Here is a 26,995-nt window from a genome sequence, read left to right on the forward strand (position 1 = left end):
TCTCCTTCTACAAAATGAAAATATAGACTATTTCTAGCACCCACTATATTCTTCATGCCTCCTTCTCAAACATCATGGAAAAGTAATTATTGTATGCAACCTTTTGTAGCTGTCAATTTAAATTCATTATTTGTATCTGTGATGCACAGATATCACTGCTATCTATAAAATACAAGAAATGTCATTGGTCTCTGTTCCTGAATCAGGACTTCAAAACTCTCATAAGGTTGTTTTTGTTTTTTATTTTGTTTGGTTTTGTTGTTGTTGTTGTTGTTGTTGTGCCACAGATCCAGTTGTGTTCCTGGATCTGTGCCCAGGAATTACTCAGGATCTAGGGACCAAAGGGATGTGAGGCATCAAACAAAGGTCCACTGCGTACAACAGACAAGCACTCTGCCCATGCTACTACCACTCCAGTCTCCACTCTCATAAATCTTTAAGTTTTTTTTTTGGGGGGGGGCCCTGCACCCGGAGGTGCTCAGGGGTTACTCCTGGATATCTGCTCAGAAATTGCTCCTGGCAGGCATGAGGAACCATATGGGATGCGAGATTTGAACCAACCACCTTAGGTCCTGGATAGGCTGTTTGCAAGGCAAACACCGCTGTGCTATTAAGTTATAATAAGGGTTCTAAGTGTTTCCTCTCATCGAGGAGGCTCTGAATGTGATTCTGACAGCTAGAGGATGGGGACTGGTTATAGGAAGGACCAAGGGCTTTTAAAAAGTCTTGCTTCCTTCTTTCCAGAGAGGAGAGGGGGACTGAAAATGGGGTTAATAATGGATCGTACCTCCATAAAACCCCTAGAGTATGTGTTTTGGATAGCTTCCAGGTATGTCCCTATGCATCCCATATGGTCCCCCAAGCCAGGAGCAATTTCTGAGCTCAGAGCCAGGAGTAAACCCTGAGTGCCACTGGGTGTGGCCCAAAAACAAGCCAAAAAACCCACACTAGATAAGAAAATGTCATATTAAGTGAAATAAATCAGAAGGAAAAGACAAATGCCAAATGATTTCACTCATATGTAGTAAATAAAGGAACAAAGAAAAGAGATGAACAAAGAAGAATGAAAACAAACATGACCTGGAACATGACAACAGAACTGAGTTCCAAAGGGGTGGGGAAAGGAACATTAATGCTATTCTAAAAAATAATAATAATAATAATAATAACAAAAATATTTTGTTTTAAAAAATATTTAAATTGAGAGTGACACTTTCCAACAAGGAGGGGACAGAAGCTTCTTTCTCAGGACTCATCTAAACCTTCCTGTGTACCTCTTCGAAGATCTACTTATCTGAATTCGTATCGCATCCTTTAAAAATCTGGTAAATAACGTTTCTCAGGATGTCTCATCACATTCCACTAAGTCCAAACTCCTGAGCTTTTAGCCCGAGCACGTGCCCGGGTCTGACCCATCCGGGTCGGGTCGCTCCGCCCCGCCCCGCCCCGCCCCGCCCCGCCCCTGCCAGGCCGCCTCCTGCGATGCGCGTGCGCGGGAGCTCGACCCGGAAGTGGTAGCGTCCAGAGCCCACGTGTTGGGAAGGAAGCATGGCGGAGACGGAGATGGAGACGGAGCATGTGGCGGTCCCGGAGACCGAGCCTCCCGAAGAGAATCCCAAAAGCCGCCCCCGGCCTGTCGACCGCCATGGGCTGCTGCAGCACAGTCGCGAGTTCTTGGATTTCTTCTGGGACATCGCGAAGCCGCAGCAGGAGACGCGCCTGCAGGCCACGGAGAAGCTGCTGGAGTACCTGCGCGCCAGGCCCAAGGTAGGGCTGGATGGGGTGGCAGGCGGGCTGTGCTCTGCACACCCGGCCGACCGAGGCGGTGGTGGGCCCCGATCTGGAGGCCCGGCTGAGCGATTGCGGGACGGTTCTTGTTGCTCTTGATTCCGCAGGGGTCCGAGATGAAGTACGCCCTGAAACGCCTCGTCGCCGGCCTGGGAATCGGGCGAGAAACTGCTCGGCCCTGCTACAGTCTGGCCCTGGCACAGGTGAGTAGTAGATTCAGGAAGGCTCTCTGCGGTACTGGCCCAAAGGGTCAAAAAGTGAAAAAGACACCTTGGGGTTCTCGGGTGGGATGACGGGTGTTCATAGGAAAGAGTTGATATCTGAGCCTGTGTTCGCATACGGAGCTGGAGCAAGCAGCTAAAAGGAGGGTGACGAGTTAGGCAGATTTCTCTTCTCGTAATAGTTGGACCATCATCTTCGGTATGTTTATTGGGAGCAGTAAGTTATTGAGGAGCCTTTAGGTGTGGTAGCCCCCTTTAAGGAGCTTAGACAGTTCAGAGGGCAACAAAGATCCAGACTTTTATTTTTATTTATTTTTTATTTATTGTGGTTTTGGGGGTCACACCCGGCAGTGCTCAGGGGTTACTCCTGGCTCTACGCTCAGAAATCACTCCCGACAGGCTCGGGGGATCATATGGGATGCCGGGATTCGCACCATCGTCCTTCTGCATGCAAGGCAAACGCCTTACCTTCATGGTATCTCTCTGGCCCCAAGATCCAGTCTTTTACCATCCACCTTAATAGAATTCAGCTGGCTGTGGAATTTGGTGTCTGGGAAGCTCGGTGGAACAGCTTTTAGACAAAGGCTCAAGGGAAGAGTGAGCCTACAACTACTCAGCTGTAAAAACTTCCAAAGGCCTTCTTGGGTGGAAACAAGGGTCCAAAATCTCTAGACAAATGTTGAAGGGTGACAGTGGAGGAGGTTGAGGTTTATTGGACTGTGATCACTTCCCTGAGCTTCTTTCCTTCGCATCTCCATCCCTGCCAGCTTTTACAGTCTTTTGAAGACATCTCCTTGTGCAGCATCTTAAATCAAATACAAGAGAAATACAACCTGCAAAAGGTTAAGAAGGTGAGAGAGTGATCCCAGAGAGATTGATAGCTTGGTGTGGGGTATGCTCAGACCCTTCTCACTGTTCCTGGAATCCTTTTGTAGGCAACGATGAGATCTGCTCTTTTTGCAAATTTGTTTGGTGTACTAGCCCTCTTCCAGTCTGGTAGGCTAATGAAGGTAAGAGCTTTGGAGGCATGGGATTTTTGGGGCTGGCTTGGGAGTGATAGATTCCAACCCTCTGTCACTCTGGATACCAGGACTCAAAGACACTGATGAAATCAGTGCAGCTGCTGCAGGCCCTAGCCAAGCACCCCAACCATTTACAGGAGCAACCGCAGAAGGCCCTGGTGGATATTCTCTCTGAGGTATGGATTTAGCGGTAGTGGGACCACGAGTAATGCTATAGTGCTATCCTTTATTCTGCTTAGGGCTCCTTGTCTACAGAACAATTGTTCTATGGAACCCCACCCCCAAGGCAATAATTAAAAGGTAGACTCAGACCGTTAATTTTAGTGGATACTGGTTGAAGTCTAAACTTCTTGGGACTTGGGGTTTTGAGTCTTTGACAAACGTCCTATGTCACCTAGCAAGATAGCAGTTGTTGCTGGTCCACCTCACCTATAGGCTTGGCAAATGGACCAGGCCCAGCAGTCTTGCCCCACAGAGAGAAACTCTCAGGGTGCTTTGAGAGCCACCCTGCTCAGTCTGTCTCTCTGCCCAGGCACCGTTGGACACCCTGCAGGAGATCATGCCAAAGGTCCTCACAGGTGACATAAATTCAGTGCTGAGCTCTCCTGAGTATCTGGCGCTCTTCATCTTGGCCCGGCAGAAGATTCCTGCAAAGCTTAAGAAGCTGATGGGATCAGTTGACCTATTCTCAACTGAGAACATCCCCAGGTAGGAGGGGCCTGCGTGATGATCTGGACTGTATCTGGCCATGCCCAGATGGACAGCCTGGCCCTGGGCACCCTGGCCTTTGTAAGTTGGTGTCCCCTGAGCCCCCACTACCCTCCTCAGGCTGGTAGATGTGTTGAAGATGGCAGCTGCCTCAGTTAAGAAGGAGCACCGACTCCCCAGTGTGGCCCTGGACCTGCTCCACCTGGCACTCCAAGAGAATAAGTTCCCCCAATTCTGGGAGAAAGTTATCGAGCAAGGGCTACTTAAGAAGGAATACTGGCCAGCCAGGTATGCAGGTGCTTGTCTGCCTTAAGTTCCTCTCTTATGCATGAGTAGGGGGTGGTAAGCCTGTGGTTCATCCAGAGAAGCTGTGTACTCTAACCGAGCTCTACCCTTAGCTACATGTGTTTCCGTCTCCTGGGTGCTGCCCTACCCCTGCTGTCCAAGGAGCAGATGCAGCTGATGATGCAGGGAGACCTGATCCGATTTTATGGCCTGCACGTGGTTACTGTCAAGGTAGGCTTCCCCCAGGGCTTCAGGGGTGGGACTCAGGTCAGCCAAATTCTGGGAAGAGGGTTATTCTTTGTCCTTGGAGTGGATAAACACAGCTGTTGTCAGGAGGTAAGGAATATCTGAGTTGCTTTTACTCCCTTGCATTCATCCCTGTTTCTTTCCTATATGAAGTGAGTTTGTGCAGGGTCTCTTGGCAGAGACAGGGCTAACCAGCAGCCCTTCTAAACCTACGCGCTCACCCCCTTGATGCCCACAGTAAAACAATGGACATTACTGATATTGGACAGGGGTGCTCTCATGCACCCCAAGCTAAGCTAAACACTCCATCAATGACTGAAGATAAGAGCCAACATTTGGTCATGATGTCATTGCACAGAACCAGAGAGACTATGGCACATTGCCTCCTTTCCTGTTTTTGCCTCTCTGGTTTCTGAGATGAGGGAGCTAGAAAGGTACTTGAAGGGCCAGAAAGATAGTATGGAGGTAGGGCATTTGCCTTGCATGCAGGACGGTGGTTCGAATCCTGACATCACATATGGTCCCCCGAGCCTGCCAGGAGTGATTTCTGAGCGTCGAGCCAGGAGTAACCCCTGAGCGCTTCCAGGTGTGACCCAAAAACAAAACAAAACAAAAAAAGAAAAGTACTTGAGTTCACATCCCCTGGGCTCTGCATGCTGGTCGAGGACACCAGAAGTGCAGTGGGCCCACACATCTCCCTTTGTCAGGTTTGGCTGCTGGGCTGTGTGAATCAGGGACAGGCAGGTGCAAGAAGCAATACCATAAAGGAGGGTGTGGGCTGAGAAGCCCAGCTGCACCGCTCAGGTCCCAGGTCCTGGAAAGTACTCCTATGCTTTTTGTGCCTCGTTTTCCTCGTCTGTAAAACAAGTCGCTTTGTGGAAAAGGTTGTAAAGATAAACATTGCCACAGAGAAACATGGACTAGAAAGCAAAATGAATGGTGCATACATAAGGTGTGGGAAATTGAGTTCATATTGGCACAGCTAGTAGAATTTGAACCTGGGGTTTTTTATTCCTCAGTTTGATCTCAGCCAGTGTACTGCCTCAAGTCCAGGAAACTTCTTGCCCCAGTGAATGAATGGTGGGAAGGGATGCTTTCTTGGCCAGAGACATGGAGGGTGGAGAAAAGGCATGAATCCAGATAGAAACTGTGGGCACAACAGGATACCTCTACCTTTCTGTGTACATGGAGCGGAGGGACTTGCTGAGGCTTCATTCTGATCTATGAAAGGCCAGTGGTTCCCTCCAGCTGGTGACCCAGTACCTTGCTTGCCTTTCAGCGACAACAGTACAGGTTTACTCCAGAGATGGATAAGTATGTGAGTACCTTCCTGGAAGGCTGTCAAGATGACTCTGAGCGGCAGTTGACTGCAGTGTTGGCCTTCACCTCAATCACCCACCAGGGCCTGCCAATCATTCCTTCCAATTGGCGTGTAGTGAAGTCCCTAAGCGCTCCTGCGCTTAGGGACTATGTGGCCTGGCTTCGGGACATGTTTCTCCAGCCCAACCTAGACTCTTTGGTAGACTTCAACACCAACAACCAGAAGAAAAACCAAGATGCATCTCTGTATGGGTGAGTACATAGTGGGGGGTGAGGTGGCTTTTGGGGCCTATCAGACTGGCCTCTTCCTCCCGTGGGGTCCTGAGTTCAAATAGGGTAAAGAGGGTTAGGGGGCAGAGTAAGTCTTTTTTATCTAAGACCCATTTCCAATGTGTGATCTTCGCTGGTGGAAGCGGGTGATGGGTCGTGATCAGTTGGGAGATGCAGAATTCCTAGCTCTGGGATAGGGCAGGGAGGAGCCATCTTTGTTTTTCAAGAACAGCTCTGAGCCCTCTACCCTTCCCCAGGCCTGAGCACAGTGTGTTCCGCCTACGGAAGTGGATCATCTTCCGCCTGATCAGCATTGTGGAATACTTCCATGTGGAGAAGGAGGACGACTTGTTGGAGGAGGTGGCTAGGTGAGCTGTACTCGCTTCCTAAATTCTGGTGGGTGACATGGCCAGAGAATGGAGGTTTCAGCCCTGACTGACCTCAGGTGTGTCCTTTGAAACCAAAAGTCTTTGAGTTAAGTCACCTGCAGGGAGCAGGCCAGCTATCCAAGCCCTGTTTGACTCCAGTGCCTGCACCTAGCCCCACAGATCTTGTATCCACCTTCTCTATTTCTCCCACCTTTCTACAGGACTACCTAGGGTAGGAGTGATGGTGAGATCCTGGCCAGTATCCCTCAGTATCCAGTCCATCTCTGTCTAAGAGAGGGAAGGAAGTGGTACTGTCTCCCCAGTTTCAGCTGAGTGTGTAGCTGGGGTCCAGACCTGAAAAATGGTCCCTCGCTTGTTACCAGTTTAGCTCACTGCCAGCACTAGGCCCTTTCTAGACACTAGGTGTCCTCCAAAACACTAACCAGGTCACCCTGGCTCTCCCCTACCCCAGGTTTTGCATCTTTCACTCATTCTTCGAGACCAAGAAGCCAGTGTCACATATTGCAGAGACCCAGCAGCAGTTCTCCTTCCCTCTGGATGCCCAGACCCGGGAGGTGGTCACCTCTGCCTTCTTCAGGTGGGCCTGGGATTGGGGTTCTGTGAGGGAGGGTAGCAGGGGTCACTGTGCTTCAAGCCCAGCCCATGCCACATTCTGCCCTTCCTCCCCAACAGCCTGCTACAGACCCTCAGCACACACTTCAAGATCAAAGCAGGTCAGGTCCAGGACAAGCGTACCTGGCTGTACCGCCTGGTGCAATTTGCAGACATGCTGCTGAACCACAGCCAACACGTGGTCCCCCTGAGGCCCTTCACGAAGCCACAGCGCCAGACTTGGGACCGGTGAGGGGCATATTGAGCCATGAAGGGGCACACATCAGGCCCTGTCACACTGACAGCAGTAGCCTAAGAACATATCCATCAACCCCACAGGATGCTGCAGACTCTGAAGGAGTTGGAGACACACTTTTCCAATGCCACAGCTGACACCAGGCCCAAAACTATTGCCTACCAGCACCTGCTCCTCTTGGTGGGCATCCACCTCTTCAAGGTACGGCCCCTAGAAGGATGGGGGGTGGAGCCCCAGGGAAAACCATGCAAGGCCTCTCTCTGGGGACCCTGGCACCTTGCAGCAAGTGAGAGGCAGCAGGACTTGGCTTTCCCTGAAGCCCAGGGTGCTTCATTTAACAGAGGGTAGGGGTGAAGGGAAAGAGTGTGACCTTGGGGGCCCCTCCTGCTCTGGCAGACCTCACCCTGCAAAAGCACATTTCTGTTGGTAGCTAGAACTGGCGTCCTGTCTATTGAACTCTTCACCCACCAGAATCGGTGATGGGTTTAGATTAGCAGGGTTGATTGGGTTTTTTTCCCCTCTTGGTTTTGGGGCTACACTCAGTAAGTAGCACAGGAAGGCCAGCCAGGACATTTGTCATGGGGAGCAATCTCTCAGCCAATGGAACTCTCTCCCTACCTCACAGGTTTTGTTCGGTCTGTTCTGTCCTGTCATTCCTCTTGGAAGCTTTGTGCCTGGCACCCTCTCTCTCTTGAGAGTATTAATTCCTGCATCTAGTAACAGTTTCTCTGGAACCAGCTGCATGGCCTCTCTAATCAGAAACTCTAAGCTGTTTTGGACCCCTTTAGAACTTGATGCCTGTAGCACTCCAGAGTGGGGGATCCAGGGGCATTCCTCCTGCTCAGACCTCTGAGTTATGGGCAGATGCTGCCTCTTGGCTGCCCCTGTCGGTCTCTTGCTGCCAGGCTTTGGGCACGCCAAGCCCATCTATCACCAAGTCTTGACTGGAGAAGTGTCTCTCTTGGGTCCTTAAGTACCCTGGTAAAAGACTGGAGTCTGGGCTTGAGCTTAGAAAGATGAGATTTCATTGGTATCAATCTTATTAAAGTGATGTTTTGTTCTTTGTACTGCCAAGCCAAGTGTGTAGGAAACAATCTAGAATTTCAAATTAGGGGGCTGGAATCTCTTGTTGGCTTCCTCTGACCTTCTGTCAGGCACCTTCCTTACCCTCTCCACCCCACCCCCCCAGGCCCCCAATAGTCACTTGTGTGGTGGGTTTTATTCCCTGAGAGGCTTCTGTTACATCTGAAAGCACTTTTGGGCTAACCTGGCATCCACTACCTTCTGGTTTTCTTTTTATTTAATCATTTATATGGTTTTTGGGGTCACACCCCTGGCTCTGTGCTCAGAAATGGCTCCTGGCAGGCTCGGGGGGCCAAATGGGATACCAGGGATCGAACCTGGGGTCTGTCCTGGGTCAGCTGCATGCAAGGCAAATGCCCTACCACTGTGCTATTTCTCTGGCCCCTCTGGCTTGAGAGTGTCTAGGTCTCTGGTGCCTGCGGCTTCTGCTGGGCTGCTGCTGTGCTGTCCCCTCCCTCATTTCTGTTACTCTGCCCACAGTCCCCTGACGAGAGTTGTGACCTCCTGGGCGACATCCAGACCTGCATCATGAAGAGCCTTCGGGAGAAGGCCCATCGGAAACGCTCTAAGACCACCGGTGGGTCATTGCTCTGGAGAGGGCAGGGAGACATGGGAACTTGAAAGGATGCCACTTGGTGCGGTGTGACTCAGCCCTTTGCTCACTTGTAGCCCCTCAGGAGCCAACGTGGGTGGAAGTGCTGGTGGAGATCCTGCTTTCCCTTCTGGCTCAGTCCAGCCACCTGGTGCGCCTGGTGACCCGGCATGTGTTTGGCCATATCTGCTCGCACTTGACCCCAAGGGCTCTGCAGCTCATCCTGGATGTGAGTGTTAGTGTTTCCTGAATTGAAGAGGTGCACCTCAAGCATCTTGCTCACGCTGCTGCCATGTGATTGTTGGTGTGTGTGTGTGGGGGGGGGGTTAATGTGGGGACTTGAAAGGGTCAGTAGGCTTGGCAAGGAGATGTTACCACTGAAAACAGGCCTGGCCATCTCTTGGGCTCCTGCTGCCTCTCTATTTGGATTGGTTGAGTGGGACCCGGGGCACAAAAGACTCAGCTGTCGGGGATGTCTCACAGGTGCTGCGTCCCAAGAAGAGCCAGGACGACGACGACGATGAGGAGAAAGTGGTGGTCACAGACTATTCCGAAGAAAAGCTGGAGGCTGCAGAGGTGCTTGCCAATGAGGGGCTGGGCAGGGGAGGCAGACATGGTAAAAAAGTGCAGGCATAATCTCTACCTTCTCAGGCCCAGGATTCCGACAGTGAGGTTGAACACATGGGGAGTGACAAGGAGAGCGAGGAGAGTGATGAGGAGAGTGACGAGGAAGAAAGAGACGGGGATGTGGACCAGGGCTTCCGGGAGCAGCTGATGGCAGTGCTGCAGGCTGGCAAGGCATTGGTTAGTAGCCTGGAAAGGGTTCTTGGCCTGTCCTGTCATGTGTGCCCAAGGAGGCAGGGCTGCTCACTATGCATCTGCCTTCAGGGCGGTGAGGACAGCGAGGAGGAGGAGGAGGAAGAGGATGAGCTGGGGGACGAGGCCATGATGGCTCTGGACCAGAGCCTCTCCAGCCTCTTTGCCGAGCAGAAACTGCGCATCCAGGCCCGGAAAGACGAGAAGAGCAAGTTGAACAAGGAGAAGACACTCCGGCGGAACTTCCAGATCAGGGTGAGCTCTGGTATCTGTGTCACCCGCCTTCTGGGCACAGGTAACCCCCGACTGAGCCCACCTATCCTGGCCATAGGTCCTGGATCTGATCGAGGTGCTGGTGACCAAGCAGCCTGAGAACCCCTTGGTCCTGGAGCTGCTTGAGCCACTACTGGAAATTATCCGTTACAACATGCGCAGCAGCAGTAGCGCCAAGCAGGAGCAGGACTTCCTGCATAAGACAGCTCGCATCTTCACGTGAGCACCAGGGCCACCAGAACCCAACTCCAGAGAGCCATAGTCTGTTCTCTTTCTGCCATTTCACAGCCACTCATCTCTGGGTCACTGGAGCAGTCAAAGCAGACCAGTGCCATGGAGCTGTGGCAGGGGGTAAAAGGGCAGGGAGTGGAGGTGGGGGTGGACCAAGCCCAGCCTGGAGGTGAAGGGAGAAATTTTGATGTTGCATGGGCTACAGGGTTTTTTCCCCAGCTAGGAGACTGACTTGAGGGCAGGGCAACCTATTAGGACAGAACACCAGGGGGCGCTCTACAAAGCTTAGAGTGCTGGTATTAACAGATACAGACCTGCTTTCCAGAGCAGGGGCACATAGTGTGGAGGAAATAATGGCACTGTCCTTTAAGCACGTCCTACCAGCATGTTGGATCTGTGGGACGGCCTATCTCAACCCCAGGCCTGCAGTGGCCATGCAGGATTCTGAACACACAGACCCTGCTCACTTTTCCTTTCTCTTGGCTTCTGTTTGCAAGTATGAGGCAAGACTTGGGGACCTGTCTCTGGGTGTTCTGGCTCTACTGGCCAGGGATCAGGGTAGAGCCAGACCCAGCTCTGCCCTTTCACCCATAGGCACCACCTGTGCAGTTCCCGAGAATACTGCCGTGACTTGGACAGTGCTGTAGAGACACTGCATCCCCGGGTGGCATGGCTTGTGGAACAAGCTGGCCGTCAGCTGGACTCTTCCGTCTCCCTCTATTACTTCAATGCCTCGCTCTTCCTGCTCCGTGTCTTGAAGGGCAATGCTATTCACAAGGCCCAGGCAAAGACAACCAGTGCTGGTGACTCTACCAAACCTGAGAAACCTGAGGTAAGGGGTTCAGAGGGCTGCAGGAGGAGTCACTGATATCAGGGAAGGGCTTCCCTAGAACCCTGTTTTCAGCTGCCTTAAGCCAACCAGGTCTGCCCCTCCCAAGGATCCCTCTTTTTTCCACTACATTAACTCTGCACCAACCTGACCCAGGCTTCCAGCGGCTTGGACTTGAGCTTCCTGACCCCAGTCTACTCATCAGCACTGACCGCCTTCCTGACCAAGCGCAACAGCCCCCTCACAGTTCCCATGTTCCTCAACCTCTTCACACGGCACCCGGTAAGTAGAAGGCAGCCCTGCCCTGTACCCAGGCAACACCCAGGTCTCACCACGTGGCTCTTCCCTCCCTCCACAGATGCTCAATAAGAATCTGCTTCCTGTTGTCATCCGGCACCTCTCAGGCCCCACACGACCACGCCAGCAGGTGAGGCGCTTGCCAGGGCAGCCCAACACCTGATTGATGTCCTGCCAGCCAGTCAGTCAGGCTGCTGGCAGATCTCTGGGGTCCACCCTGCCAGCTTCCTCTTGGACCCTGGCACCTGCTCTCTTCAGGGTGGTTTTTACTCTGGATCCTCTGACCTGGGCATCCTCTCCCTCACCTTTGGTACAGTGCAGCAGGATTTAGGAGGGTAACTTTCTCTCCACAGCTGTCATCTCCTTTGTTCCCAGGGCTGACAGGGGCAGAGACAGGGTGGTGGGAGGAGACTGAGCTGGGTCAGGGAGCCAGGAAGTGGCTGAAGTGCCACACTCAGACCTCATCCTCCCCCACCACACTGTACTTGCCCCAGGAGACGGGCCGGAGCCATTGCTGAGCCCTAGCTTTTCTGCAGATTGGGTCCAGAGCACAGCAGCTGGCAACCCCTCACATGGCTCCAGGAGGACCTTCTAGCACTGAGTCCCCCAGCCCCCAATCTTGATCCCACACACTAAGGGATCCACTTTCCCTGCCCAGGGCCAGGCGTGCCAGCTGATGCAGAAGATGCTGTCCATGAGGGAGCTCAGGCTGTGCTTCAAGGATACTGACTGGCAGCAGCTCATCAGCCAGATCCTGGCAAAGGTCACCGAGGTAACCTCAGCCACAAACTTCCCCTCCCACACTCTGCAGTTCTCTGGGAATACTGGGGTTAAACTGCTGAGTGTATTGGGGTCACCCCAAGAGATGTTTGCTCCTGGCAGCTCTCCAGAGCCACTTGCCCATTTCCTTCTCCCCAGAACATGCGTGTACTGGGCCAGTCCCAGAGCAAGATGACACTGCAGAGGGATCTCTCTTCCTTAGAACTGCTCAACACACTGTTGAAGAAAATTCGGTGCGAGGTAAGACCTGGGGAGTACTCGCCAGGCAAGATGCTTAGGAGTGATGTCCTGTTGGTGGTTTTCCCAGATGCTGGGGTAGAGAATCAGTTTTGAGGGTGGTTAAAAGGTGTGAGTCCTGGGAGGGTTCACCCCATGCTTGGCAGTGGGGATGGGATGCTGTGTCCAATCAGAAAGATGTGAAGGGGCCAAGGGGCTGCTGGCAATACTGGAAGCTGCCCAGATGGGCAGCTGCTAGGAAGGACCCTGCTTGCCCCAGAACCCTGGAGAAAGGAGCTGCTGGGTTCGAAGACTAGTGAAACAGGAGAAGCAGTGCCAGGAGGGAGGGATTTCCTGCAAACCAGGGATCCAGTGTATGGTGGAAGGACAGCCCTGGGGTCACTGAGGGTGATGGTGAGGCAGGAGAAGACACAGCTTTGGCCTCTTGCTGGAAACTGAGAAGTTGGGTGAACCTGGCCTGGTGGGGGGCACCTTTCCACATGAAAAGGCTGTGGAGGTATGCATTGGGAAGGGACACATAAAGGGAGCGTTCTTGGAACCAACATTTGCGTCCCTCTGCAGGAGCTGCCCACAGACCTGACTAGTATCCTGGATGTGCTGCGGAGCCAGCAGCCTGTCCTGCAGCAAAAGCTGCAGCAGGGAGAGCATGCTACAGGGTCCAGTCGTCTCCATGACCTCTACTGGCAGGCCATGAAGTTCTTCGGAGTCGAGTAGGTCGGGGCCCCTAGGAAAGGGTGGGGGTGAGGCACAACTGGAAAAGGCCTCCACTGATGTGCAGGGAGCTGTGGGGATCCAAGCCCCAGGAACAGGAAACATGTCGTTCCTGCCTTTGGTGGACACTTGGTTGCTTTGCCCACTTTTAGGCGCCCCAAGTCAGAGAAGAAAGATAACAAGGAAGCTCCCAGTGCTTCTGGGAACGCCATTAGCACAAAGAGCAAGAAAAAGGGGTTCTTGCCAGAAACCAAAAAGCGCAAGAAACGCAATGCAGAGAGGGTCACTCCAGAGAATGCCACACCTGCAGCCTCCAATGGGGACCAGGCCCCCAGCCCAGGGAAGAAGAGGAAGAGAAAGAGGAAGAATAAGACAATGGCCGAGGACCCAGCCAAGTCCCTGGTGAATGGGGTACCTGATACACAGAGTCCAGTCCCGGCCCTGCCCATTGTGAACCCCAGAACTCCTGCCAAGACCCCAAAACAGCCAAAGAAAAAACAGAAGCTCTCTCATGTAAATGGAGGCTCTGCCCTCCCCCCTACAGAACCTGCCAATGAAAAGCAACAGCAGCAGGAGCAGCAACAGAAGAAGAAGATTAAGAATAAACTGCCTGCAAATGAAGTGTTGTCAAGCAAGTCCCCACATTCTTCTCAGACCCAGAAAAAGGCAAGCAGGAGCACTAGTCTCCCTCAGAATGGGGCCAAAAAGAAAGCTCAGCCAAGGAAGAACCAGTCCTGAATGCAGGGTCTGCCTGTCAGAGCCCCACGGAACACAAAATTGCCAGTTCTTGGGGCTTCTGTTCAATGAGTGTGACCTGCCCATTGGGGGTGCAGAGCCCCCAATCCTGGTCAGGGGCTGGGAATCGGTTTCTAGGGCCTAGTGGTTTGAACCGGCTCAATTTAAGATTTGTTCCCACTGTTATCCCCAAATCCCTGGATCACTGCCACAGGAGCCACCAGCCATGATTTAAATAGTTTTATTTCTTCATTTACAAGAGGAATATATTTGGCTTTTTTTAAGACTCTGAAATTCACAATCAGCAGCTCTAAAAAATAAAGGAGCAGTTTGGCTTCCGGAAGGAAGAGGAGGCTACACTTGGACCTGGTTCTTGTACAACAAGAAAACATTGCTGGGGCCCCGGTCGAGGCTGGGGTGGAAGTGAAGGCCAAGCTGATCTTCAGGGGAGCCCACCCCTGGTTAGGCCCCCCCCAGGGTATCCCAGTGCTTGGTGGGGAGTGGGCATTCCACAAGCTTACACGCCACTGAAGCCACGCCAGCCAGTAACTACAGGGCAGAAGAGCATTGTCTGAACTGGCTCGTAGGGTCTCCTAGTTACAAGGAACCCCTCAGCCAGACACCTCAATTGGAGCCAGTGCGCAAGGAGACGGGTGTGGTGCAGAATAGAAGCTCCATTGAGGATGCCAGGATGTGAGTTGGCATCAGTCCTGGTATGTAGCTGAGGACAGGGTGTCAAGTGGTTAGAGGCTGCATGAGAGATGGAGGTGGAATTGGCGCAGGAGTAATGAGCTTGTTGAGTGGAGGACCTCTGCCTCTACCGAGTAGGAAGGAAGCACAGTGGATAGCTGCTTCCTCCGGCAGTCAGAGCCCTGGTTCCCACTTCTGGGAACAGGTCTTGGGAAAGGCCCAGCCTGTGTCAGGTAGCATTCCTTCTGTGGGGGACCCAGAGGAGTGGATAACCCCACCACATCTCAAACCTGAGGGCACAGATGGTCCACAGCTGCCACCAGGGCCTTCACCCCTGGTGATGCCATTTCCTGTCTGGAGATGGTCTGCACCTGGGAGACCTCCAGGCTGAACTAGTCCTAGGTGTTGGAAACAGGCTCCTAGTGGCCAGCAGGACCAAAACTGACAGCCTCAGGCATACAGGGCCTGAGATGCCATCCAGAGGCCTGGAACACCCTTTCTCTGTAAGGTCTTGGAGCTGTGGGTTCTTCGAAGCTGCACAGAGGACTCTGGCCAGTGTGCTGCATGGGGAAGCGCAGCCCCCTGTCCACACTGTCTGGGGAGGGCAGGGACTTGCCCAAGATCGCATAGGCCAGTGCCAGGCCAGGCTCTCCTGGCACACCCACTAAGGGTTGCCTTCTCGGGGGGCTCCAAGGGCTCAGTGGTCCCAGCCCAGGGCTGGGCATCTGTCCAACCACGCGGCTCCAAAGCACACTGTCTTCCAGGTTAGCTGAGGGCACAGCCTCTTCTTGAAGCCATGGCCAGAGAGGATGGGTGCCCAGCCGTGGGTCACACAGGAAGCTCTCGGAAAGTCCAGCAGGACTAGCTAACTGCCGGGCACCTCCCACCTTGGGAAGGAGAGAGGGTTCTTCAGTGTCCCAGCGGCACCTGGAGGGAGGGGCAGTAGGTCAGAGGAGAAGATGGGAAGGGGCTCTGGTTTCATCCTTACTACTGATGGGAGAGCAAGCCTTAATTTGTGGATTGAGTGCCTCCTGGATCTGGCACTTCTGGGGAGTCACCAAGGTAGGTCAAAGAACACCTGTACCTGCAGGACTGAGGGACAGTACTGGTGAAACAGGATGTACCTAACCAGGCTGGGCTCTGGCTACTGACCCCTGTCGGGGGCAGGAACGAGGCCATCCTTAGATGTTGCCAGTGTTTCAGAAGGAAGAGGACCAAATCCAAAGGCTGTGCTCTGGCAGGAGCAACCTTGGGAAAAGAGGCCACTACTATATACCCAAGTGAGTGATGGCGAACCCATCTAGGGGGTGCAGAAGTAGCAGGTTCTACTGGGGGACTTCTTTGTTCAAAGAAGGTGGGATTCCAGGGTATACCTGGAAAGAAACATTTTTCTAAAATGGTACTACTATAAACATGCCCTTTCGCATCCAGCCTCCTTGACCTGCACTCACCGCCTTAGACTTTCACAGATGCGGGTGGCATCGCCAACTGGTTCGCCCTGGGGGAGAGACGGACGGGGGTCAAGGTGGCGGATCACCGGGGGCCAGGCACAGCTCTGGTGCATCGCATCGCAGGGGCCAGCTGACCGGAAGTGCTGGGCAGGGACCTCGTCAGCCCCAGGGGGAGGTGGGAGAGCCCAGGGGTAGGGAGAGGAGAGAGAGAGCAAAGAGGACAGGAGAAAGAAGTCAGAAAATGAGAGGGAAAGGAAAGGGGCCCCAGTTCTGAAAACTTCCAGGGAAAGGCTAAAGAAGACCGTGTCCCTCCCCACAATCTCTCGAACCAAGAAATACGGGGATAAGCTGCAGTCACAGTATGACAGGAAGATGGGGGCCCTGTAGCCAAGTGACCCACCCAGGGCAAGTTCCTCCCCATTTCCAACCATCCCAGAGGGGCTACCCGTCTCACTCACTGCTGCTCGGCCTTAGCACGGTCACTGAGGAAGAAGAGCGCTGTGGCCAGGAAGAACATGCCGCCCAGTACCACCACGAAGGGGCAGAGCATGAGGGCGTATCCCAGACTCAGGAACTCCCAGAGTGGGGAGTCCTTGGTGCTCTGGCGGATCACGTCAGAGATCTGCAGGGACAGGGTGTCAGCACATGGTCACCTTCAGGAATTCCCCGCCCCCCACACACACACCCCTACACCCAGAACTCACAAAGCCAATGAGGTAGGGGCTTCCAGCATCCCCCAGCAAGTGGGAGGTGAAGCTCTGCAGGGCTACGGCCGTGGCCCGTCTTGTGGGGATGACCACATACTGTAGAAGAGTCAGAGATTAGGGGAGAAACCATCACCCAGCCTTCACCCCAACTCACTTCTGCCCCAATGTCCCCACACCTGGCTCTCTCAGTCTCGTCCCTCCCCCCCCCCCACACACACACCCTCCAGATCAAGGCCATTATCCAAAAGTTCTGTATGGGATATTGGTGAGCAATCAGATTCAGCAGTCTGGGGAATGTGAGGCCCTGAAGCACAGGCTCCCAGAACCCTTGCTTCATAACCTCTTGTGCTCAATATCCCACTAGTTCATCCAAAGCCAAGCTAGCCAAAGGTCAGTGAATGGATGCGCTGTGGCCAGCACATGTAAAGCACTGTCTGAGCTCCATCTGTACCATCTAGTCAGAGTCCAGTCCTGGATAGTTTGTGAACTTCATTACAAAGCAGGGGGAGGGGAGACCTGGATGCTGTGGAGTGCAATGCCCTATTTCTAGCAATAATTAGTCACTTAGCTGTGACACTTAATAAAATAGGACATGATTTCCCTGGGACCCAATCCCATCAGCAGCTACAGGGTGGAGGCCGAGAAGAGGACCCCTCGCGCTCTCCTTCCTTCATCCCTGCATGTAGCAGGGGTCTCAAACTCGAAGCCCTCGGGCCGTTTGCCGCCCTCTGTACATTTTGTGGCCCTGCCCTAGAGGAATCTTTCTTTGTTTTGTTTTGTTTTAGTAGTTTGGGTCACACACCCCAATGTTCAAGGCTTACTACTGACTTTGCACTCAAGGATCACCCCGACTTTGCCTCCTGCGGCCCCCAGGTAAATTGAGTTTGAGACCCCACCCCAGACCTCCCTACCCCAGCCCCAGCCTCCAGGCCCTCTGGTGGGAGAGATATAGGGAAGCACAGCAGATGGGCTTCCTAGAGGAACAGGCAACAGGACCCTGTACCAGGCAGACTCTGACCCAGACTGGCCCCAAACCCTCCCAGCCCGAGGCCTACTCGCATCTCCCCATATGTCCTTCCTACCACGACCCCCTGCTTTCCTGCCCTGACGCAGGGAACCCCAGGACAAGACAAGGTGTCCCACACTGCCCACACACCCCGGACTATTGCTAGTTACCAGGGCCACAGCTCCTCCCAGTTCCAACCAGGCAGCTCCGTCCAGCCCACGGACACAAGAGATGGCCTTTGTCCATGACTGGCGGGTCTGGAGCCCATTGTTGCTGTGTGAACACAGCCTCTGTCCACCCAGGCCAGCCGCAGGTGCTGGGCAGGCGTGCCTGGGACCCAGGCTAAGCTGGGTGGGGCAAGGTTCCTGCAAGCTGAGCCCGGGGGAGGAGAACTGGCAGGCAGCAGCACCTCCATGCCAGCCTGGCACCACCAGCCTCCCGGCCATGGCACAAACTTGAGCCTCCAGCCATTTCCCACCCAATTAGTCCTGCATCCTTCCTTCCCTTCCCCCTACTCAATCCTCCAGATCTCAACACCACTGTCCCCTCCAAGCTTACCTTCCTTCCTTCCACTCCCACCAGGCACCCTGCTCTATATAGCTGCCTAAGAGGTCAAGAAACTTGAATCAGTCTGAATCAAGAAACTTGAATCCCATCTCACCATGAGGATGTCTGCAGTGATGGCCCAGTTAGAAAACAGCAGCGTCTCCCCAACGAAGATACAGATCTGCGCAGAGAGACCAGAGCAGAGTTGTCAGCATCCCTACATGCCCCAGACCCATGCCTGCAGGGAATCCCCAAGACTCCCACCCATCCCTGGATAGAGTCTGCATCTCCCTGCAAGTAGGCTCTTGTGGAATTTATGGATTGCCCAGTCTTTAAGCCATGCCCTCAGCCCCAGCGTACTCTCAGAGCTCGCAAGGATCTGGACAAGCCAGGGTTGGCTGACTGCATTTCCCATTCCAGAGCCCTCTAGGCCCCACTTCCCACACTGTTCTTGCACCCCACCCTGCACTCACATAGGCCCCCACAATGCTGCTCTTGGCAGCCACGAAGATGAGGCAGATGAAGATGGCGGAGCCTAGCATGCCCACCGCACACACCAGGGGGTCAGCCCGTTGTGTCCGAAGGCGGCACCAGCGTGTGGCACCAGCTCCCGTGACCACACCCAAGAAGCCTGTGAAGCAGGTGATGGCTCCAAAGATGAGGCTGTGGGGACAGAGGACAGACAGGGTTGAGGCTGGAAGGGACTGAGGCCGGGACAGAGAGGCTGGCATTCCTGCCCCCGCCTTCTCAGCCCACCTGTCCTTAGCCCCGCAGGGTGGGCTGTTGCATATCTCTGCTGTCTTCTGCACGACTTGGGCGCGATGCAGGTAGAGAGGGATCCACATGCCCAATGCCCCTGTGGCGAAGGACACTGCCGACGTGGCCAGGGAGGAGAAGACATAGCTGCGGCTGGGGAGTTCAAGGTAAGGATTTCGAGTGGTCAGGATCCCTGCAGCCAGCAGGGCAGCCTTAGCATCAGGGCCCACCAAGCTGCCTCACACCTTTTCTCCCTCATCCCTTCTCTATGAACAGAAGGTCTTAAATGCCTTCTCTAGTGGACCCCAAGCTGCAGAAATAAGGAGCACAAAAGGCCCCAGGGCACTGCCAATGCTGTGGGCAGCTGGCTCAGCCTCCTGAGTGTGGCTGAGGGTGCTGGGTGGGCTGTCCTCTCATCTTAGCTCCCTCCTCCCTACCAGCCCTCCCACAAGCACTCACTTGCGGATCAGGGCCTTCATGTCTCGAAGCCATGAGGTTCGTGCCTTGAGCTGCCCCCCAAGCTGGTCAGCATGACCTCTCTTAGTGGCAGGGACCAGGACAAGGATGAGTGTTCCTGTGATCATGCCCAGGATGGGAGACACCTGATGGGGCAGGGAGAATCAGGTCAGGGCACAGGCTCCAGGCTCCTCTTTTGGGCTTATTATCTAACCAGCCCTCCTGACTGGCTTCCAAGCACAGTCACTGGGGAAGAGGCCAGCAAAGGGTGAGAAGGTTCAAAATGGGCTGTCCAGATAAGGGTGAGGAAGAAAGAAAGGAGAAAAAATTGATCAGGTTGGTGGAAGAGAGATAACAAATAGATCCTTATGGATGAGTGGAAAGATGAGTGCCTATGCATGAATGGATGGATGAATGTTGAATTATCATCCAATCAGGTGATAAATGGATAAAGGATGTATAGATAGATGGATGGGTAGCTTAGTAAAGGCAGGAGAATGAATGGGTGAGTGAAAGGGTAATGAATAGGTACTTGGAGGAAGAAGGAGGATGGATGAATGATGGACAGATGGATATATGGATGGATGAAGTGGATAGATGGATGGAAGATAGAAGGTAATAGATGGATATATGTTGTATGGATGGGTAAGTCAGGAAGACAGGGAGATGGACAGACATATAGAAAGATCACTGGAAGAGGAAAGCTCCAAGGACAGAGTCAGATACTACCATACGATCCCCTTGGGGCTGGGAAAGTTCCTCATGCTGGCTCTCTTCTGTGAGATCCCTCATCTCAGAGGAAAAGGAGCTGTTTATTATAAAGCTTCCAGCTAACCAGGTAATTTGTTCTTTGAGAGGACCCATCTAGTCCCAGGAGAACAGAGGTTCAGGGGCTTCCCTATGTCTAGCTCGGCCAGAATGAGAGTATCCAATCTTTTCAGTGCTGGGGAACACTATGGCAGCCTGGACTGCAGGACACTGCCCAGAAAGAGCTCCTGAGAACAGGGAAATCTGTCCCCACCCACCCCAGGCCTGAGGGCTCACTAGCTGGGGAGTTCCTCTCCATATCCCCCACTGCCCTCCACCTACAAATTCCACGGAGGTTGCTTCCTTCCTGCTTTTGAGGAAAAAACACTTTGTCTTAAGCTTCCGTTCCTCCGAGAGGCTGGGGATCTCTGTTTCCTCTGATTGCACTGTCCTGGGGCCTTGGCACACTTGCCCCAAATCCTCTCTGGGGAGAGGAAGTGGCCCCAGGTTCCAGGGGCCCCACACAGAGGTCCTTTCTCAGCCACCCGCCAGCACAGAACCAGGCTTGAGACAGGAAGCACCTTCGTAAACGTGGAATTTCCTGACATGGTGGGAGAGTACTTCATCTGTGCTGACAGAGCTCATGGTGAGGGGCTGGGTCAGGCTCCTGCACACCTACATCCCCTGTTCCTCAATAGGACGGGGGTGATAGGGGTGGGCAGCAGGAAAATCTGGAGGAGGAGGCAGTTGGTGTCCTGGCCTGGATGCAGTTCTGAGGCCCTAGGTAGCTGTGGGCCAAGGTTGGCCTGTGCCTGTCCTTACCCGTAAAGCCCAGTGCCAGTCTCCAACCGCTTGCTTCACACTGGAGCCCGTGATGTAGCCAAGGCCGCTGTAGACAAGACAAGTATAATCAGGCCAGAAGGGAAACCCAATGGTCAACGTCACCCCAGCACCCAGCAGCTGGCACCGAGCAGATACAGGCATTTCTCACAGTCCACAGCCCCGCATTATGTTCAGACCCTGAAGCCCAGACCTCAAGAGGGGTGTGACAGGAATTCTGAGATCACTCAGACCCAAACCCCAGCCTCTCGTGCTTACCTGCCCAAAGGGATGGCAAAGTAGAAGACAGACAGCATGAGCGTGCGCGTGTTCTTGGTGAAGAGGTCGCCAATGATGGTGGGAGCGATGGTGGAGTAGCTGGCCTCTCCAATGCCCACCAACCCCCGAGACAGGACCAGCAGCCAGAAGTGCTGTGAGGAAAGGGCAGGGAGTGTTGGGGATCATCCAGCTCCTCTCCTGATCATCTTGGGCCCTCTCTCTGTGCCTCTCCCATCCCCTGCAGGGCCCAGGAGCTGTGAGAAAAGCCTTCTGCTGGCCTCTGCCACAACTGCACAATACTCTGAGCCTCAGTTTCCCCAGTAGCATGGGTCTGACTAAGTCTGGTTGTTTAGCTCTGGTGGGATTTTCACAAATGTGAGCTGTTGGTAAGGCTCAGATTCACTATCAACACAGAGGGCAAAAGCTATCTCCATCATTCACCCCGAGTGAAATCTCCCCCTTGTTGCCTTCTTGACCCTTCCACTGGGAACTCCACACCCCACACAGGGCAACACGGAGAACCCAATGGGGGAGTTGAAGGCAGGGCAGCTTAGTAGGCTTCATGCCCCCCCCATCCACACATCAAAGAGCATAGCCCAGATGCTGGGAAGGATGGGGCCATGCCAGCTGCCAGTGGTACTGCCTCTTTGATGTGGACCTGGCTCCTCTGTTCCCCTCCAGCTGCCCTGGGCCTGAGAACATGGCCTGGCCATCTTTCCCCAGCCCCACCCTGACCATCCATCCGGCCAGCTTCGCCCACATGCTCTGGGTCCCTCTGATGCCCTCTCTCCATCTGCCCGGCTCTTTCTGCCCTCTTGGCACCATTGCTGCCACCCGGCTATCTCTGAGCCTCTCCTATCTGTAGGGTCCCCTCCCATTCTCTCCCCTCTGAGCCTTCCCCAGCTCCTGCTCTCGGCTTCTAGGAATCCTCTACCACTGCCTTTGCCAGTTCTTCTGTTTGTCTTTCTCACATTGATTCCTATCATCCTTGTGCTTGCTTCCAACCCCACTTTTTACGTATCATGAATATTGGTCATTTACTATAAATGTCACAGAAGTTTTTTTATCATCTTTCTTTCCACTTAATTTATGGGGAATTTCACCAGTTCATTTGGTTGTGTTTACTTTGAAACTGCCAAATATGTTGATTTCCCTAATGCTTTCTGAATGATCCCATCTTGCTCAACAAGGTCTGCTCCAGTACAGAATGATTAAAACCCTTTCTTATCTCTTATTTGTCATATTTGCTTTTCTTTCTTGCAGTGATAAGGATGAATCTCAGTGCCTCATATAGACAGGCATGAGTTTCTCCCACTGAACAACTTCTTCCCCTGTTTGTTATATTTTAGAAAGAGATGAGAAATTGGAAGTTTCTGCTGCCATCCTCCTTGGTACCAGGGCAATCAGTAAGACTTTTCTGTGTCAAAACCACTCTGGCCCCAGGAAGTTTGAGCCAGGCATTGGCTAGGAGACCATTCCCTCCACCTGTCCACGTGTGTGTCTACCAGAATGAAAAGGGTCTTCCGAGTCCTTTCAGAAAAAGAACATTTAAAGCTCCAGCTCATGCACCAGGCAGACCCACTTACTGTTCTCTCCTTTATTGTTTTGAATATTTTTTTTTGTTTTTGGGTCACACCTGGCAGAGCTTAGGGGTTACTCCTGGCTCTATGCTCAGAAATGGCTCCTGGAAAGTTCAAGGGACCATATGGGATGCCGGGATTCAAACCTTCTGCATGAAAGGCAAACGCCTTACCTCCATGCTATCTCTCTGGCCCCCGTTTTTGTTTGTTTGGTTGTTTGGTTGGTTTTTGGTTTTTGGGTCACACCCAGTGGTGCTCAGGGGTTACTCCTGGCTGTCTGCTCAGAAATAGCTCCTGGCAGGCACGGGAACACCGTCTTTCTGCATGCAAGGCAAATGCCTTACCTCCATGCTATCTCTCTGGCCCCCCTGTTTTGATTTGTTTTGCAGACACATCCAGCGGTGCTCTGGGTTTGTTCCTGGTTCTGAGCTCAGGAATTACTCCTGGTGGTTCTCAGGGGACTATATGGGATGCCAGGAATTGAATCCAGGTTGGCTACGTGCAAGGCACACACACTATCCACTGTACTATCTCTTCAGCTCCTGTTCCCTCCTTATCTTTTTTAACCTATCAAGGTTGAATGATATAGATCAAGTTCAGTCTTTTGCAGTTAAGTGTATCACCATCTGAATACATCCCCATTTTGTCAGGTAACCAGATTACTTAGTATGTTTCTTTGTGTCCCTCCTATAAGACTGCATGTGTTACATAGTGTTGTGAGTTGACATTTCACTATTGGATATGTACCTCGAAAGCAGAAGGCTGAGCTGTGGGATGTACACAGAATTTTACAAAATCTTGCCATTTTATTCTCCAAAGAAGCTCCACACTTTAGCAGCTTTAATAACACTTGGTATTGTCAGTCTTTTAATTGTTGCCAATGTGAGGAGTGTGAAATGGTAGTTCATTGTTGTTTTAATTTGCATTTCCCTGATTACTCCAGAGGCTGAGCACCATTGCTTCCCACATTTATTGCCCACTTGGGTATCATCTCCCAGAATTGCCTGCCACTATTCTTCGCCTGTTTTTCTCGGGGTTATTATTTGTCTTTTTCTTATTGATGTATAGTTGTAGGTTTTTACAATCTACTTCCCCCAACACACACCTATTGGAATTTATTTTGTAGAATGGTTTGAAATAAAGATCAGATTTTATTTCTAACCCATATGGTTATCATCAATTCTCCCTAAACCATTTCTCTGAGATGTTACCCTCATCCCACATTCAGTTCCCCCGGGAAGGAGCCTATTTGATTGCTCTCTTAATTTCAGATAGAAAAGCCAAAGTGAGAGAACTGATAGTTTAAGTCCCTCCTTGTTATTTTTTTTATAATGTTCTTGGCTCTATTCTGGGCATTTATCAGCCAAAATAACTTTATGCCAAGATCCACCAAAAGTCCCCGAGGTGAAGCAGAAGCCCCAATCCCAGGACATTGGATTCAAACTATGATAGAATAAATTTATAGATTAGTTACTAGTGATCTGTTACTCTGTCTCTGTTCATTCTCTTTTTCTCATTCCCTCATGTCCATCATCACAGGGCAGCTTCAGAAGGTCAACTATAGCATCTAGCTAAGCACAACATAGAATCTGACCTCTGCCATGAAGCCCCCCATGAATCAAAATTGCAACCATGTAACTATGACACAGCACATCTTCTAAGCCTTTCAGGATCCAATACAGCCCTTGAGAGATGCCCAGTCTCTGCATTCCCAATTCTCCAGATGTGGTATCATCTACTTTTCCAACCTAGAGGCACTATTCATCTTCCTCCCCTCTCTTCTTCCACCTCCTCCTCCCCTTTCTACATACTCCATTTCTACACCCTGGGTTTGGTCACACCTGCCCATGCTGTCTTCACTAGTAGACCTCATCTCCCAACCCTTCCTACCAGGCTCAAATGCCATCAGGAAGCCTTCCCTAATCCTGGGTATTTCAACTGCCTACTCTATTCACTAGCACTTTGAAGGTCTTAAAAACTCTAAGAGAGGGGCCGGGCGGTGGCGCAAGAGGTAAGGTGCCTGCTTTGCCTGCGCTAGCCTTGGACGGACCACAGTTCGATCCCCCGGCGTCCCATATGGTCCCCCAAGCCAGGAGCAACTTCTGAGCGCATAGCCAGGAGTAACCCCTGAGCATTACCGGGTGTGGCCCAAAAACCAAAAAAAAAAAAAAAAAAAAAAAAAAAAAAAAACCTCTAAGAGAGGGAGCTCCCGTCAGATCTTCCCTCTCCCAGCCTGGGTAAAGAATGCATCCAAAAAAAAAAAAGAATGCATCCAAAGTATAGCTGGTGTCCTTGGAGCCCAGAATGAAAGCTCCTAAAAACATTTATGGCTTGCTCAATGCAGCCCATGCTTTACATCCTCTGACACTCTCCTCTTCTCCACATCCGATAGCTCATCCACATCAGTTATAGCATGTGCAAAGTAGGCTTGTGGCAATGCCACCCTTCTTGTCCACTATGGGGTGCCTCCAGCACTGGGGCCTGATGGTGAGCATGAATAGAAGACAACTATTAAAGCAGCAAAGTCCCAGCACAAGCATGACATCCTGGTGTTCAAGTAGCCCATCAAGCACAGCATTATCAGCCCTGAGCAACATGGAGAAGAGCTGCCACCCACCTGTGACAGTGAGCTGCACATGGGCCCTGAAGATTACCTGTGATGCTGACTGAGACCCCCGTGAACACCAAGCTATCTATGAAACAATAGCTCCAATTACATTAGAGATCTTCAATGCTATGGCCATGGCCATAGTATCTAGGCTGTGCTGTCCCTTTATGATAAGGTACCATGAGCATCATTAAGGACTCTGGGGATATATTGGTCATCCACAGTACCCAACTATAAGGGCTATGCTTTGTTCCATGCCATTGTGTGTAGACCTGACTGGTTAGGACTGGAAGATCCTCATGGAGCACAGTGACACTATCACCACCATAACCAAGAGGTAGATCATGCCTAACACCAAGAAACGTGTTATGGCATCCTGAACTTGAATCCAGAGGCAGCTCCCATGGCGCCCTCCTCTTCCCTGGAAAAGATCTATGAGCTGCTCAATAACCAAGTGACCATCATCAGCAGGGTGTGGTTCTGGAGCCTTTCAGCTCTCCTGTACAAGCATACTGCATCTATGAGACCACCTTCCACTCCATCATAATGTATGCCATTGACATCTGGAAGAACTCACACTCCAACACAGAGTTCTCTGGTGATAACCTGACATTACGAGCCAAATGCCAAAGGAGGTCACTGCCCCTGTCCTCAGCACCATGAAGATCAAAATTATTACTCCCCTGAAGCAAAAGTGCTCAGTGTGAATTGGGGTTCTATTCTGGCCTCCTGGTCACCTTCCAGTAGATGTGGGTCAGCAAGCAGGGGAGCAGTGGGTCCAGCCCTGTGCTATCCAGTGCAAATGCTTCTAAACGGATTGTGAATAGATACTGGCTGCAGGAGGGCTGCTTGAGTATATAAGTTTTCTGTGGCAAATGGAAGTGGAATATCATCCCAGCCTCATGAAAGTGGAATAAGCCTTTGAAAAAAAAATTTTTTGCAACTTGTAGTGATATAAGCACTAAATATTAAAGCTCGTTGTTGATATTGACCTTGTATTCAAGTGAACTTCCTTCAGTTTGTGTTTTCTACTCTGCACTTGCCTTTGTTTTGACCTGCAGCTTTAGAAATTTGGGTGAACTGTCCTCTGGTCAGGCTGCTTCCTTATCTATGCAGAGAGTCAATGCAGAGTTCCTTATTGGGGATTCTATAGAGGTGAGAGAGTCCAAACCAATTGTTGCTTTGTTCACCCTTTAGGCAGGGTTGAGTTGTCCTGGCCTAGGTCCTGCTTCCTTTCTGGCTCACCATTTCCCACCCAAGCATCTGAGTTTTTAACTTGTCTTGAGCTGGAAAATGGTTTGTATTTACACCTGTAAATTTATTCATCCTTTAATTTATAGGTTTTTTTTAATATGCAATTCTCAATTCTCTAAGAGATGCAACACCTCTTAGAGATGTTTGGTTTTTTACTGTCATAAGAAAATACTGGACAAAAAAAGAAAAAGAAAATACTGGACCTCTGCAAGACATCTCTTGAAGACTATAGTCCTCCGCTTGAACACCCCTAGCAATGGGACTCTTACCAATTCACACAGTTATGTATTTCAGTCTTCAGAAGAAAGAACAAGTTATCTTTGGTAGAACATCTGCAGGTTTCATGGTCCAGCTAAGTTATTTTTTTTTTGGTTTTTGGGCCACACCCGTTTGACGCTCAGGGGTTACTCCTGGCT

The 26,995-nt window shown here is 51.9% G+C and overlaps 2 protein-coding genes across 2 annotated transcripts in view; one reads left to right on the forward strand and one right to left on the reverse strand.

Moving 5' to 3' along the window:
* The first annotated feature begins 1,558 nt into the window (after nt 1-1,558).
* Nucleotides 1,559-13,731, forward strand: MYBBP1A (MYB binding protein 1a). Its single transcript, XM_049782059.1, has 26 exons — nt 1,559-1,767; nt 1,896-1,991; nt 2,777-2,860; nt 2,945-3,019; nt 3,100-3,207; nt 3,564-3,739; nt 3,860-4,027; nt 4,138-4,255; nt 5,550-5,842; nt 6,118-6,228; nt 6,701-6,826; nt 6,922-7,089; nt 7,180-7,297; nt 8,660-8,756; nt 8,849-9,000; nt 9,255-9,347; nt 9,423-9,575; nt 9,660-9,842; nt 9,919-10,079; nt 10,686-10,923; nt 11,077-11,202; nt 11,279-11,347; nt 11,876-11,989; nt 12,136-12,237; nt 12,796-12,944; nt 13,098-13,731. Exons 1-26 carry the CDS (start codon nt 1,564-1,566, stop codon nt 13,681-13,683), a joined length of 4,068 nt encoding a protein of 1,355 aa, XP_049638016.1. The 5' UTR covers nt 1,559-1,563; the 3' UTR covers nt 13,684-13,731.
* Nucleotides 13,732-13,905: 174 nt separating this feature from the next.
* Nucleotides 13,906-26,995, reverse strand: part of SPNS2 (SPNS lysolipid transporter 2, sphingosine-1-phosphate) — a 39,976-nt gene continuing 26,886 nt past the window's right edge. The window contains exons 4-13 of the mRNA XM_049782571.1: nt 21,138-21,289; nt 20,862-20,928; nt 19,296-19,438; nt 18,837-18,989; nt 18,554-18,743; nt 18,196-18,261; nt 16,526-16,624; nt 16,280-16,443; nt 15,822-15,868; nt 13,906-15,297 (exon numbers count right to left, since the gene is read on the reverse strand). Coding sequence (XP_049638528.1) covers nt 15,826-15,868; nt 16,280-16,443; nt 16,526-16,624; nt 18,196-18,261; nt 18,554-18,743; nt 18,837-18,989; nt 19,296-19,438; nt 20,862-20,928; nt 21,138-21,289 — 1,077 coding nt within the window. The 3' untranslated portion in view covers nt 13,906-15,297; nt 15,822-15,825. The remainder of the gene's footprint in view (nt 15,298-15,821; nt 15,869-16,279; nt 16,444-16,525; nt 16,625-18,195; nt 18,262-18,553; nt 18,744-18,836; nt 18,990-19,295; nt 19,439-20,861; nt 20,929-21,137; nt 21,290-26,995) is intronic.

The sequence above is a fragment of the Suncus etruscus genome, chromosome 1 (assembly GCF_024139225.1).
Source record: "Suncus etruscus isolate mSunEtr1 chromosome 1, mSunEtr1.pri.cur, whole genome shotgun sequence".
Taxonomy (NCBI): Eukaryota; Metazoa; Chordata; class Mammalia; order Eulipotyphla; family Soricidae; genus Suncus; species Suncus etruscus.

Excerpts from the sequence above, each read along its gene's own strand:
- MYBBP1A (XM_049782059.1), top strand. The coding sequence starts at position 1,564 with ATGGAGACGGAGCATGTGGCGGTCCCGGAGACCGAGCCTCCCGAAGAG. Across the intron at positions 1,992-2,776 it reads ACAGTCTGGCCCTGGCACAG|CTTTTACAGTCTTTTGAAGA; the intron begins GTGAGTAGTAGA and ends CATCCCTGCCAG. Across the intron at positions 12,238-12,795 it reads TGAAGAAAATTCGGTGCGAG|GAGCTGCCCACAGACCTGAC; the intron begins GTAAGACCTGGG and ends GTCCCTCTGCAG.